This window comes from Sparassis crispa, assembly GCF_003851025.1.
Source record: "Sparassis crispa DNA, contig_000010F, whole genome shotgun sequence".
NCBI lineage: Eukaryota > Fungi > Basidiomycota > Agaricomycetes > Polyporales > Sparassidaceae > Sparassis > Sparassis crispa.
Window position 1 is genome coordinate 163,916 of NW_020939758.1, and position 14,893 is coordinate 178,808.

The window sequence follows — 14,893 nt, forward strand, 5'->3', positions numbered from 1 at the left end:
TGGCTACAAACAATTGTAATGCTTACTACATCCAACGATGGAGAACCCCCCCTCGCTGTAAGCCACCACGTTCACCTTATAGTTATAGACATGCGCTCACCTGTACCTGGCAGAGTGATATATCAAGTACTGAAGTAAGAGCAGGAGACCGATACACCCATAGATGTACTTACCAGAGGCCCTGATACATCATTCTGCGCTGCTTACCTGTTTCCTTGGTGCTATAACACTGCTGCAGGTACCTCCATGCATGCCTCCTTTTTTGGGGTGGCCAGCGTCACTGTTTCAACACGTCCATTTTTGACACCTTCCTGCAATTCTTCTTCAGATCCATCTTCAATTGACAGCAACATTCCCGACCCCCTTCTTACCGCTCCTGCCCTGTCCTGCCCTTTTGTCCACTGCCATCTTAGCGCCACCTACTCCATTTGTTTGCAAGTGTTTTTGTAACAAGTTTCCTTATACAGAATGAAGAAAAATATTCACAGCTGAATGCCCATTGTCTTCGTAATGACTTTTCTTATACAGCCATATCAAGAAATTACATTTATTAATTCCCCTCAAGTTGGTACAAGAAATTGCGGGTCAAATATTAGTAATTGGTCATGCCAATGTACTCCGGATTCTCAACATATGATATTGGCCACAGGTTGAATGAGACCTGTCAGTCCGAGACTACAGCCACACCTCCGCTCGAGCCTGCAGTCACATTGCGAGCCCCTTCGGGGGCAGAATCTAATGTGCAGCCACAGATGATAACTGAAAGAATGGCAGGTTGATATTTGCAAGTCCCGATCCCGATGCAGTAGCCTGAGGCTGAATGGGGCCCAGGACTTCAGAGGGACCCAGTGACAGACCAGCATCTGCAGACACCAAATTTGCAGCCACCATCAAGGAAGCAGTATCTGATGCCCCCATAGCCAGCCATTGTCCGACATAGTGCCACGAGTTCTTGCAGTAGTTGCGCATGGACTCTCTTATTACAGCCTCCTGGAGGGTGTAAGCTGTGACCCCCTCCTGGTGCTCCCGTGCCAGCAATAACATCCTCTCGACCTACTGTAGCCACCACTGAGAAGACCAGTTATGAAACCAAATTACCCGCTGTATGTAATGACATTCTTCGATCCATCGAAGCGCCCTTGCTCGAGCCTTGCACCACTCGATATGGAGTTCTGAGACATCTTGTCAGCGACGGAGTTCCTAGATTCACAAAAAACACAACGCACGCTCTTGCATGCCATCATCCTGCCCGATTGAACCCACTCCATGTGTGAGCCATATCCAACTCAACCTTCTACACAATTCTGTCTCCCCATTGTTTGCGTCGGTCATTCTGCATATGTCACTGTTGATGCTCCATCGCCAAATCTTGACAATGTATTAACAGCACTATAAGAACACCTATAGCATGGGGTGTTAACTTGTATCTTAGCCTTCACTTGGGAAACAAGGGTCCACATGCAGGTGTTGTATCGTTGGCCTTGCAAAAAGGCATCCTTGAACTTGTACATGTGGGCACAGAGTTGTAAGTGGCCATGAAAATCCCCCAAAGAATCAAATGCTTGAGCAACTCTCAGGCAGAGCTCATAATCCCACAGCAGTGGCTCACAAGCCATCCCTCTTGGCAATTTGGATGGGAGGTATAGAACCATATCTTGGTAAAACACCTCATGGCAGGCAGCAGCCATCGCACACATGCGCAGCACAGCAGCAGCTGGAATGTACAGCTGCTGCACCTCGATCCAAGCCTCTATCTTACGGTGCAGCACATTCTGTTGCTCGAGAATTTTCACACACTGGAGCATCAGCAAAAGTGCCAGGAGAAATGTAGGTAGATGCACGGATATGTAATTTTTACACAGCTTGCAAACCTCACCATGCAGGCAATACATTTGCTATTGTAGCCATTGAGTACTTAATTAATTGTAAAACCATTACTGGCACTTGCATATCATGGGCCAGCTTGCAAATGTAGCCGGGCAGGTAGCTATTTGCAAGATAGGTTAGCATTTGCAAGACTATACCATCGAGGTCAATAATTTGTATGCTAGGCAGACAATTACTAATACTTTATGCTTATTCACTCCCGTTCACGTGCGGTAGGGCACATAATAATGTATTTGTGAATACTGAAGTCCCGTTAGACTACGGAGCACTACAACAATGGCAATAACAACAACAATAAAGAGGCACAAGGACAGAGAGGGACAACGAACGAAGGATGACGTGAGAAATGCAGGGTATAAGCACGAGTGAGGACTAGAGCACAGCATAGACATGATGCACAGAAATGCAACATAAATAAGACCAGAGCGGGCAAGATTCAGAGACCGAGAGGCATGCAAAGAGACCCAGAATAGCCGAAAGTGCGAGAAGTGGTTGACTAGCGTGCAAGAGTTGCGCAATGACCAGGATGGGGCTGCCGGGGGCGAGCATTCATGTGCAGGTTGTGCACATCAAAACTAAAGCATAACTAGCACAGTAAGTATCAGCAAGATCACCTGAGAAGTGAAAATTACCTAGGACTCGCTACGGCGTGCGCGAGCTGCACGTTGCGCTGCGAGTCGCGAAATGGTGCCAGAGACGCGAGAAGTTCCTGCGGCAGTGTCGTCACCATATGAAGTCATTCCGTATACTTCCCTAAGCATAAAGAAAGTGAATGGTAAAATAATGTCAGCAATACTTTGCACTCACCGGTCCCACCACTCAATGGTTTCCTTTGCCCATGCAGGATCATCGTCGAAGAGATTCAATATAGCGTTGAAGAATTTTTCACCGTGGAAGTTGCCATCTAGTGTCGACCACTTGTCTTGGCTTGTGAGAATGAAATGAACCTAGTGGCATCTAACATGTGATGTGTAGGAAGCTGAACTCACTATGACTGCAACATGGGCGATGTGGCGTGGAGAGACTCGCGAGAGTTTGTAGATCTTCGTGAGCAGTGGACGTCCGGGACCCTTCTCTTTTCCAGTTGCTGAGTTCTTAGCAGTGCGAGGGCCAGTGAAGAGAGACTTGAAGCACTATTCAATGGGGTTAGCACGCTATAATGTGAGTAGGAAAGAGAACCCACTGCAAGCAGTAACGGTCCCTTCAACAGCCCAGCATCTAACTCCTCCGGGTCGTACTCATCCTGATCGTACAGAAAGCAGGGAAAGTCGTCTGACAGAATCTCGATCTTGCCATCTCGGACTTGCCGACAGAAGCTACAATGTGAAGAGCAATCAGTGTCCGTTCTGGAGAGCAAACGAAGTCATACTCGTTCGGGCCTTGCTTGAAGTCTTCAAGCTTGCTCTGGGGGCACAAGAGACGCCCCGTGGTGATGTTGACAAATCCGCGCTCCCACTTTGGGTCCTTCGGATCGAGAATTGGGTATTCGGCCAACTTCGGTATGTGGCTGATGATCCGTTGCTTGAGGGCACCTATATCATCCGAGCGTGCACTGCGCATCCACCCATCAAGCTGCACAAGATAGGGCAAATTTGTAATACTCTGATGAGACAGAACAGGTACTCACATAATTTCCCAGGACCATAAGTGCCGTTGGGTCTTCCATGAATAAATTGAGGTTATCCTTGAGTCCAGGTATAATATCCAGGATTGCCTCATAAGTATACTGAAGCTCTTGAAGCTCTGCAGGAGAGCTGATAACAAAGCATATATTAGTGCGTGAATATATGCGTACAGTCCTTCGGGTAAGTCATCTTCCTCCTCGTCGCTGTCACTATCACTGCTTAGTGCAGAGCAAGGGTATGGATAACCCTCAAGGGTCAAGGATAAGGGTATCGGATCAGAGGGTAAGGGTAGGGGGATGGATTTTCAAACCCTTGTACCCTTGGAGGGTATTACTACCTATAGTATATATGATGTAGATAGTAACTACAGGGTGAATATAGAGTATGTACAGTCTGAGTACAACTTGAATCATGTTTACAGAAGCTTTAAAGATAAAAGAAGAGGGGTACAAACCTCAGACTTAATATATATAATGTCATTTTCTCAAATAAGAGCAAAGATTGAGGGGTATACCCTCAGGGTTTGGTACCCTTACCCATACCCTTACCCCTGGTCAAGAGTATGTACCCTTGGAGGGTAAGGGTAGGGGTATGCCTTAAAGTACCCAGGGGTATACCCCTGCTCTGCACTATCACTGCTAGCCGCGTGCTTTCTCGTGCTGCGTAGACCCAGCTGCAATGACTGCATAGGCTGCGAGAATACTCCTATTGCCTGAGGAGTAAACTGAGCACCTTTATGGTACAACACCTGAACTCGATCATCTCTTAAAGGCTGATCAGAAAATATTGAGAAAGAGGACAAGAACTTACTTGTAGACCTTTCCGGACTCCAGCCTGTCAAGGAGATAATCAAAACGGCAGCGCTTGCATCGCTCAGCTGGGTCTAAGTCCATGTAATCCTCACGCTGACACTTTTTGCGGGGGAGTTGCTCTTCTGCCTCAGCTTCTTCATCATCTTCTTCATCTTCACCTGGATCTTCATCTTCTCCTGGGTCTTCATGATCGTCCATGGCACCTGGGGTATCTTCTGCATCTGAGTTCTGTGCATCTGAGAATATTGAAGTACAGCCTCGATTTGATGCCTGCAGACGGGACGGGCTTCTATTAACAGCAGGATGGCGTTGTCGTCGAGATACATGCGCAGTCTGCGCACTATGGAAAGATTTTCCATGGCCAGTGAGAGCCTCGGGACGGAGTCGTTTGTTATGTGGAAGCACTTTTCGAGGTTTCTTGCCGAAGATATATGGAGCAGGCATGAGGAAAGATATAGGGAAGGATTGGGGGTTCATTGTGGGGGTTCATTGTGGTATGGAGATAGGATCATGAACGTGCTCACCTGGATGCACTGAAACTGTAGAGTGTGAATGCGTCACCTCACGTGACCATGACGTGAGGCAGAGATACGGACTTTGACAGATTTCTGCGTGATCCTGCACTATCAAGCACTGAGATGCGCCTTTTTTTAATATTTCTTGTTCTCATGACTATATGCCTTGCCTATCAAAAGAACATCTCGGACAGACGGTACAGAGCTCACCTCGGACAGTGTCGCAAAGCCTACGAGTACACAGCATCATCTATTGACAAGTATGAAGCACGGGGAGAAAAGGAGAAGAAGGCAAAGCTTAGAAAATGGGATAGGACACAGAATCTAGATGAAGAATGTGCTGCTCTTAGAGAAGTGCTGAATGAGGTGTGCAAAATAACTCGTTAGCTATACTGAACTGTTCATAATCGCTCAGCAATTGCAGGTTGAAGATTTCGAGTCTGCAGGTTATGCCGGGGAAGCTAATGATTCCATGGCAGTCCCTCCGTTAATACAAGAGGACCCCCCTGATCCAAGTACCATTAGTCGAGCTGGACGACGATGCATACTCCCCCGGAGGTTAGTGGATTACCTTCCCTCCAACTTCGGCGGTCTTGCAGCGCATATTCTGAGAGAGAAGATCCCGACCAAGAGGTCTCAAAAGGCTCATGATGCGGGTATCATGGATGATGCACCACCTCTCCCTCCTGATCCAGAGCCTGCTGCCGAAGAAATTGTTCCTTGTTTCCAGACAGAACCCAACCAATTCGGAGTCTATTGCGAGTATATCACGACACCTCTAGCAGATCCTGAGGATGAAATAACACTGGATTCTCTCTGTGACTCACCGACTCTCATAACAGCTTGGTCTTCTGACTCTAGCCACTGGAATTCTCTGCGCAGTTTTGGTGCGGCATTTATGAAGAAACTCCATGATGCGGAGCAAAACTACTTCGCCCCCTTCCTTAATGCCACCACATATCATCTCATATCATGGCTCTACAACTCATCTTCTGTAAAATCTGTCGCAGATCTGGATTGCTTAGTAAATGATGTGCTTCACGCAGAGGATTTCGATATTGCAGATCTCGAGAACTTTCGAGCAGCTCGGGAACTCAAACAGCTAGATAATTACAGCGAGGCATTTGATGCAGGTGACGACTGGTGCGAAGCAGCCGTCAAGGTCCATCTGCCGAAAGAAAATGTCCTGTACAGATCTGAAGATGATGCGCCAGAGTTTGAAGTCACGGGTATATACTATCGACCCCTTCTACAAGTGATCAAAGCAGCGTACCAGGACATCTCAGCCACCCGATTCCATGTCATTCCTCACAAGCTGTTTTGGCAGCCTCCTTCTTCATCCAACGATGCATCTTCCTCGGAGTCTGCATCATCTGATGATGATGTAGAGGTGGAACCAGAACCGGTGCGAATATACAGTGAGCTCTACAATTCGGATGCCATGCTTGAAGAGGATGCAAAGCTGCGCACTCTGCCACATAATCCAGATGATAGCCTGGACGTTGAGATTACCATTGCGCCAATTATGGTCTGGTCTGACTCTACGCACCTTGCAAGTTTTGGAACGGCATCGCTCTGGCCCATATATGCCTATTTCGGGAGTCTCTCCAAGTACTTCCGAGGCAAACTGAGCGCTTTTGCAGCACACCATTTGGCATACATCCCTTCAGTAAGTACTTCCTGGCTTATATTTATAGTACTCTTACCGAATTGCTATTTCTCTCTCTGCGTTACTAGCTCCCCGACAAGATACAAGACTACTACAGGTCGATATACAAGGTTGCTGCAATGGCCGCTACCCTGACATTCTGCAAGCATGAGCGAATGCAAGCAATCTGGCTTTTACTCCTGGATCCAGAATTTATGCATGCATATAAGCATGGTATAATTCTCCTGTGTGGAGATGGTGTTCTTCGACGATTATTTCCGCAATTTTTTACATATTCGGCTGATTACCCAGAGAAGTAAGTAAGCTCCACAGTGCTGTTCTCATGATTGCTCATTTGGAAAACACACAGAGTTCTCCTTGCATGCATCAAGTACCTTGCGAAGTGTCCATGCCCTCGCTGCTTGACCAAGAAGGCAAATATTGGAGCCATAGGCACTCGAGCTGACTAACAGCACCATGCGGCCACTCGTGAAGATGACAACTGGCTTCGCACAATGCTCAAAAAGGCCCGCCGATGGATATTTGAGAAAGGTTGGGCACTGACCAGCAAGAAGTACGAAATTCTCAACGCGAAGTCTTTTACACCCTCTCATGTTCGTCACCCTCATCTGCAGCTTATATCTTCACTAACCTACCATGATTCAGAGTGCGTTCTCAACCCGTCTAGCAAAGTTTGGATTCAACTTCTTCTCCATGTTCGTACCGGACCTGATGCATGAATTCGAACTCAGTGTATGGAAGGTGATATTCACGCACTTGCTCCGGATCCTTTATGCAGCGGGTGGGGACAAGATTCAAGAATTCAACCGAAGGTAATGTCAACTCTGCTACATCTTTATGAGCATGCTCACATCACAATCTTCAGATTTCGGATGGTCCCTACTTTCGGGTGTGATATCATACAGCGATTCAGTCGCAACATTTCCGGCATGAAAAAGTTGGCCGCCCGGGACTTTGAAGACATGTTACAGGTATGTACAGCCTCGTGTGAATATATTACTTTCAATAACAGAAAACCGTCATGGCCAGTGCATTATCCCCATCATCAAAGGCCTGCTCCCCAAGAACCATGACAAGATTGTTGCCGATATGCTGTTTGAGCTTGTGAATTGGCATGCACATGCCAAACTGCACATTCACATGGACTGGACACTGAAGATCTTCGAGAAGGCCACAGTCTCTCTCAGTGCTGCTGTGTGCCAATTCCGTCGCACAACCTGTAATGCCTTTGTCACACGGGAACTTCCAAAGGAGGAAGCGGCGAGAGGACATCGTACAGCCGCAATGGCCATGAAGGGGGCCAAGGTCAAGGGCAAAGGTAAGGCTGGACAGAAGATTAAGAAGCTCAATATGGAGACCTACAAGTACCACTCACTTGGGGATTATCCAAGGACAATACAAATCTATGGCACCACTGATAACTATACTACCCAAGTGGTGAGTTCCATCATGTATTTCCAGGAGCATCACAGTGCAAATATGACTTAGTAACCTAATAGGGCAAACTCGAGCATCGGCGAGTCAAGCGATTCTACGCGCGCACGAACAAGATCAAATTTGCATTTCAGATTGCAAGACATCAGCAGCATGAGGCCATTATACAGTCCATCAAGCGGAGGGAGGAAGAATCTCGATGACTCGCTGACAGTGTTACAAGGTCCGCCGCAGAGAGCACTAAGAAAGTCACCCCCGCATTTGCTGATCAAGAGCCACTTCCTTTTACTCTGCCGCGAGCTTGCTACCACGTGTCTGAGTCTGAGAGGTACTACGCGGATATCACAAAATGGATCACCGAAAACAAAACAGACCCTGCATTTGTCGTAAGTCCTCATGTGCAGTCCGATATTACATGCTTACATTCAGTGTCAATACTCACAGGACTTCGTTCCAAACCTCAAAGATCACCTGCTAACATGTCTCACTGGCTGAATATCCGATGGTGACTGTCAAGTTTTCTCGAATGAAGACCGAGACGGGATAAGGTTTGTCAACAATTGTCTCTATGGCCACAAGGTTTTCTGTGTCAATTACACAAGTTACGACATGCGATGCACACAAGATTCTATCAATCCTCGCACTCACCCTCACATCATGGTTCTTTCACAGAACGGCGAGTCTGACAATGCCGGGGAGCATTTGTATTGGTACGCGCGAGTCTTCGGGATTTTTCATGTCAATGTGCGAAATGTCGGTCCATCATCAACATCACGGGAGCCTCAGCGCATCGACTTCCTCTGAGTTCGTTGGTTTGCACTGGATAATTCAGCACCAGGTGGTTTCAAGGCTCGTTGCCTCCCACGCATCAACTTCATTCCCTCAAGTGATCCTGAATATGCTCAGTTCAGTTTCGTAAGCCCAGATTAAGTTCTGCGTGGTGTTCACCTTATCCCGGCATTTGCACATGGGAAGACGAAGGAGCTGATGTCTCCTACTATCGCACACCTGCCGGCTGAAGAGGATGAAGACTGGAAATTCTACTATGTAAACATGTAAGTAATGATTTCTTACCGCTGTAGCTCTGTTGACTCTGTTGGGCAGGTTTGTTGACTGGGATATGTTCATGCATTTCTTGGGCGGCGGCATCGGCCACAGGGGTACGGTAAATTCTGAACATTACCAACCCCCAGATTTGAACGATGGATCAGATGATGACGACGAGGATGAGGATGAAGAGGGAGAACAGGAGGATGATGCGAGAGACCAGGAGGGCAATGAGGGAGATCGGGAGGGTGATGAGGGAGACCAGGAGGGAGACGACTATGAGGATGATGAAGATGAGGTGGCAGGCAGTGATGGTGAGGACGATGCCGATGAAGACCATGAAGAGAATCTTGGACCCGAAGATGGCGAGGAAGGAGCTGTTGAGGATGAGTATGGACAGGATGGGTTCGCGCCGCTTTGAGGTGAGTACTTCCAAGTCCCTTCATCCGTGTCGTGCTGACAATTACTCAACTCTTTCATATATTCCACTCAGACCGTAGCACCGGACATACACGCATGCGGGTTGTGCTGCACTGTCTCGGCCATCGACTTCCAACTCCTCGACAGCTGGGTATGTTTTTATTGCTCATATCCTTAGCTCTACTACCTAGAATCATAATGTATGCCACCAATAGCTTATAAAAACCGCACTTCTCTCACTACCTTAATATGCCGGTGTCTAGATACTGGAGCCTATTTTTAGTGTGTGCGACACTGGGCTGAAGTCAGTAGATTTGCATGTATATACAATTACTAACTACGCTGCTAGCTACGTGCAACGGTGCAAGTAATGGCAATAAATTGCCTGTGATCGCAGTGCTTGCAAGGCTTGCCGCTGATGAAAAAGGCTTGCAAGAGCCTCTGTGAGTATACAAGCTACCTCGGCGACTTACAAATAATCACCTGCTTTGGAAATCCATGCAAGCTGTGTGCACTTTTGCTGATGAGGTCAGTGAAGTGAGCACCAAGATCCCCAATGTCCTGGTGAAGATGGCACCTAAAAGAGTGTTCAATTATCAGCAAACATATGACTGATTGACAGAATACATGTGGAGCACTGGCCCATCTATTTGCATATTATGGGGTTTGTTACTTTTCCTATGTCTCATTTGTGTGCAGCACTCAGCCATTCACAGAATACTCTGGAAGGTTGTTCTGATCATCACCAGTGAGTATGCATCACTCCCTTTCTCCATCTCTGCCAACTGATGCTCTGTGAGAAATGTCACATGTTTTTAACAGAATGGACAGTCCAGATTGCGAAAACAATTTCATCTGCAGATTTGTTTTGTAAAGATATTCTGTACCTATGCAGGCATTGTCGTGCAATATATTTCTAAATTTCCGAACACCTGTATTTTTGAACCAATGGATTAACCCGGTTCACAACAGTAGATTGCTGCGCCAATGATACATCTGAAACACGGGCTGCCGAGAAAGAAGATGTACTTCGATGAAATCTCGCATAATTTTGAGCCCAGCAAGCTGTCTGAGGCTTGTGTGGGTGGTCTGCTTGGCCACACCTTGCCCACTCAGCTGCTGGCCAGATAGCTTGGCCAAGGGTCTGTCCATATATGATTTCACTCTCACAATCACCTGGCTGGGTGACTCCCACGATCTCAGTGAGGCGCTCTGGTAACATGACACATTTCAGCCAATTATTAGCCCTTCACAAAATGGGTGTGTAAAGCTCAGGTGCGATAGTCTACATGGGACATGCTGCTTTCACCCGAGAGCCGCTATGAGCTCAGCTAGTAGAATATCTTTAGGTAATTTGGCTGGGAGGTGACACTTCTACTTGAATCCCTGGCCTCCCGTGGCCTCAAAAAATTGAAAAAAATTCTTGATTGTATGCTACAATGCCCCCATACATGCACACAGAAAATTTCCTGCTTGAAAATGGGATGGGAACACCTTTGCAGCATGAACACTGCTGAGCGTGCTCCAAAATGCGTGTGGGCACCTGTCTCGGTGAAGGCAGAGCGTCACGCATCACATTTAAGGTTCACGTGTCCCGGGATGTTCTAAAGGTTGCTTTGCTGTAAGATAGAGACTCAGAGAGCCACTTCATCCTTGGCTACTATCATCACAGCATGACACATCAGGTGTCTCAGCCAAAGTCTGTCACGGTGATGCAAGATTGGCAGAGGAAGCCAAGAGGGGGGCGAGATTGGAATCGGGAATACCCTCCTCTTAGCAAGGGAGATAGGAAACTCTTGTACGAGGTCCATTCTCAGTCACTTGCATGTTATCCTCCCCGCATTGGACATTTTCTGTTTCTGGCCTTACGTTACTCAGATTTGTTGAATAAAAAAATGGAGATACATTTCTAAACATGCCATCACAGCATCTGTAAAGTTAAATCAACATTTCTCGTGAAGTGTGAGCTCTAAGGCAAAGTATGTGAAAAGTCAGGGGCACGTGACAAATGTGGTCTGTTGAATGCAGATGCAGAGTGCTGGCAGATGCAGCACTCTGAATATACTCTGGATGTGTTGCACCAGCTGCACACTCCCTATCTTAATGTCATCTTAATCCTACTTAGCCATGTTTAATGGCTTGGACCTTTGTTGCCCCAACACCTCAGGATGGCTGGGTCAAGCAGAGGAAGACAGAGCCACTCATCTATGCCCATCTCCTCAACAGAAAAGCTTGTGCCCTTTAACATCTGTGGATTCCTCCATATTGCTCTCTGACCTTTCCAGGGCATCTACTCCATTATCTTACACCTCTCCATTGCAAACAAGTTTCGGGCGATGGCAGTCTCTTCAGAATTGCATGCAGACTCATCTGCAACAGTGTCTCCGAGTACTTCATTGTCGGTCCAGACTCCATTTTTTCCCTCAGCATGCACCTCACCAGTACTTCTATTACAAAATCTATATAATTTTGGTTCTTTAGACTCACTTACTTCCGATCCTTTTGACACAAGTCTCACTTCTCTTGAAGGATGTTTACCAAGCTCGGACAGACATAATCTATTACCCCATTCAGCATTGCTACCTTCTCTTTCTATTCCACATCTCATCCGGTGAGGGATACCCATATATCAGGCTCCTGTACTCCAGACACTTCAGCCTCTACAGTGCAATTTGTTCATACTGCCGCTATCATTTGCACATCCAGTCGTGCATCAAGAGCCAGCACTTAAGTTGGACATCAAAAATTTGTCTTGGACTCTGGATGCTAGTGGGAAAACATGTGTGCATTGCCCGAGTTGTGCCAAGTGGATAGAGACAGGGTCTCGCAGGCAGAACACAGGTCCTTTGGTAGCTCACATGCAAGGCTGACATTGCAGACCATATACCCAGAGTGCCGAGATGCATTGTACACAGGATGCATGACATGTGCTGTTTCCATTTGTCGAGCTGCAGCAAAATAGCACAGCTATGACATACCCAGCATCATCTCTTGATGATTCTGGAGCATGCATCGAGTTCATGAGATGTGCAATAACTGGTGAGTAACAATGTCATGTTTGGATGGCACATCCTGTTACAATGCTCCTCAGTTATGGTGCGTCTTTTCTTTTTCCTTTCTTCGTTCCCCTTACTTTACCAGACCACGTGATCCAACACGTGACTCATCGGAGCGTAACCTCCGATTCTCTACCCAAACGTCCAGAACCCCTAGTCTAGGGTTATATCGGATCCAACTCCGGACCTTCCTCTTATCACAACATGCAAGACGTGCATGTATGCCGCATCTTTACCTCGTTCTGATACACGACTCGTCATCCCCATTAGTACTAATTATATCTCACGATCTTACTCAGCTTTCTCACACATATTACTTCCTCACTGTTACCTTGCCCAGACATCGTTTCACCTTATCTAGCCAATGAACGATCCCGTATTACTGCGTAGTACTGCGGATACCTTTTGTATAAGTAGACGACCTTGTCGAGCTGAATCCCCATCTCGACCTAGTTACCATTAAACCAGCTTTTCACTTGTCTTTGACTAAGATCGACCGCTAGTAGCAGACAGCTACTGCGAGTCATAAGAACGAACTCTGATCGACCTTCAGTGCGAGGACATCGCCAGAAGTGTCTCTTGAACGGACTTGTGTCTTAGACTAAGACCTTGTCTCGTGACGACTCGACTTGACACTCGTGTTTCGCTGCCGCGTAACATTAGGTCGAGATCTTATTACTTTCTGTGACTTCCCAAAAAGTCTAACAATGAACTACCGACCGGACCGAACCTTGAAGACTAAATGATACACCTGATTCGATTGCTAAAGCACCGTTTGAGATTACTCTGTAATCAAGGTAGCTGAAGGGATAGACTGATCACTCATCTTCGGAGAGGGGTCTGTCCGAGAGACCAATAGGCCGAGGAGACTGAGGTAATCACTCGAGCAATTAGCAAATAGGTGTATCAGTTTGAAGACAGAAGACACTCTACGGGCTTGTTAGCCAACGACAAACGAACCCACTTAGTTAAGGACGGTGTGCAGTCTACGTGTAGACGTAGGTCACACAGGAGAATTTATCCACACTGGATTTGAACTTTATCAACCCGACTGCTCTTCCCAAGCAATACATCGATCTCCTCTCATCTCGGGCAGAGTGGGACGCGCAAAGGAACATACACGTTTTAAACGGAAGACCCTTATTCATCAGACCAGACCAGCACATCGATCACCCAGGTGGTGACTACGAAGCAAATCTACCCCATAACGTTGGAAAGCTTGTACTGCTACACATCGCAGACAGCAGTATACCAATCTCTTATCGAGGAGAAAGACCAGACGCCCCTTGGAACCCCCCTGCCCAGGATCCCATACCACAATCGACTCTTGCACCAATCATAACTGTTGACGTCCCACCAGTGGCTACAATTACCATGGATGAAGGTCATCACCATGTTAGCCAAAAGGAACTTAGTTTTAGAAAACCCGAGATCTTCAACGGTTCAGACCGTTCAAAGCTCAGGGAATTTATAAACCAATGCAAGAATTACATGGCTGGAAATAGCCATGTCTACCAAGAGGATAATCAGAAGATTGCATTCGTGCTGTCGCACATGCAAGGAGGGACGGCAGGATCATGGGCGCAGAGCTTCATAGAAACGGAACTCACCAATGATGACTTCCTTTCTTATGGAAGTTGGAAAGAGTTCATTGCGAGTGTGAACAAAGCATTTGGCGATGAAAATATTGAAGAAACCGCTCGTACCTTGCTACGTAACATCAAGCAAGGGACTCGTACTGCGGATGACTACATTGCCGAATTCCGATCGCTTGAATCCAAGGCGAAATTAGAAGATGCCGGAAATATCGAGTATTTCAAATGGGGACTTAACGACCCACTCCGACAAAGGATATAGGGGATGGAAAGCATGCCCAAGACACTTGACAAGTGGTACGAATATGCCTCGCGGTTTGATAACCAATGGAGATCTGCTCAGATCTTCAAGCGAGGAGCCACTACGACGACACGAGGAAAGGGCCGATCTGTCCATCGTCCCTACTACTCGACTTCTGCAAAGGATCCAAATGCGATGGATATTGATCATATCAACATCTCGCACTTGTCCCCGGACGAGCGACTGAAGAGAATGAAAGAAGGATTATGTTTCCTATGCGAACAGAAGGGCCATATAGCCAACGACAGACAATTTCACTCCCAATTTGGAGGTTTCACCCGTGCTAGAATGATACAGCCCGGGTTGGACACAGACACGATCACGTGGATCAAGAAGATGCGAGAAGATCTCGCACAGAAGAAGGAGATACTGAAGGAAGGAACCAGAGAGGAACAGATCGCCTATGTGCGAAATGTCTTCAACGACATGACTGATGAAGAACGAACCCAGTTGAGTTTTTGAAACGATGGCCACTAGTAACGCATGGACTGTTGTATCTTACCGTATCTCCCCTCGTTATTTGTAACACTAG

The 14,893-nt window shown here is 47.0% G+C and overlaps 5 protein-coding genes across 5 annotated transcripts; 4 read left to right on the forward strand and 1 right to left on the reverse strand.

Moving 5' to 3' along the window:
- Positions 1-2,145: 2,145 nt before the first annotated feature.
- SCP_1200580 (hypothetical protein) lies at positions 2,146-4,522 on the reverse strand (the record flags this gene model as incomplete). The annotated part of the gene is made up of 9 exons (XM_027762945.1): positions 2,146-2,155; positions 2,527-2,640; positions 2,695-2,834; positions 2,877-3,020; positions 3,071-3,203; positions 3,257-3,459; positions 3,515-3,641; positions 4,061-4,276; positions 4,323-4,522. 9 exons carry the CDS (start codon positions 4,520-4,522, stop codon positions 2,146-2,148), a joined length of 1,287 nt encoding a protein of 428 aa, XP_027618746.1.
- Positions 4,523-4,992: 470 nt separating this feature from the next.
- SCP_1200590 (hypothetical protein) lies at positions 4,993-6,957 on the forward strand (the record flags this gene model as incomplete). Its single annotated transcript, XM_027762946.1, has 4 exons — positions 4,993-5,205; positions 5,264-6,508; positions 6,577-6,803; positions 6,858-6,957. The coding sequence occupies 4 exons, from the start codon at positions 4,993-4,995 to the stop codon at positions 6,955-6,957; spliced, it is 1,785 nt and encodes a 594-aa protein (XP_027618747.1).
- Positions 6,958-7,002: 45 nt separating this feature from the next.
- SCP_1200600 (hypothetical protein) lies at positions 7,003-8,145 on the forward strand (the record flags this gene model as incomplete). The annotated part of the gene is made up of 5 exons (XM_027762947.1): positions 7,003-7,101; positions 7,154-7,320; positions 7,374-7,479; positions 7,538-7,945; positions 8,008-8,145. 5 exons carry the CDS (start codon positions 7,003-7,005, stop codon positions 8,143-8,145), a joined length of 918 nt encoding a protein of 305 aa, XP_027618748.1.
- Positions 8,146-8,929: 784 nt separating this feature from the next.
- Positions 8,930-9,410, forward strand: SCP_1200610 (hypothetical protein; the record flags this gene model as incomplete). Its single annotated transcript, XM_027762948.1, has 2 exons — positions 8,930-8,997; positions 9,047-9,410. 2 exons carry the CDS (start codon positions 8,930-8,932, stop codon positions 9,408-9,410), a joined length of 432 nt encoding a protein of 143 aa, XP_027618749.1.
- A 4,924-nt stretch (positions 9,411-14,334) lies between these two features.
- On the forward strand, positions 14,335-14,823 carry SCP_1200620 (hypothetical protein; the record flags this gene model as incomplete). Its single annotated transcript, XM_027762949.1, has 1 exon — positions 14,335-14,823. One exon carries the CDS (start codon positions 14,335-14,337, stop codon positions 14,821-14,823), a length of 489 nt encoding a protein of 162 aa, XP_027618750.1.
- Positions 14,824-14,893: the final 70 nt, after the last annotated feature.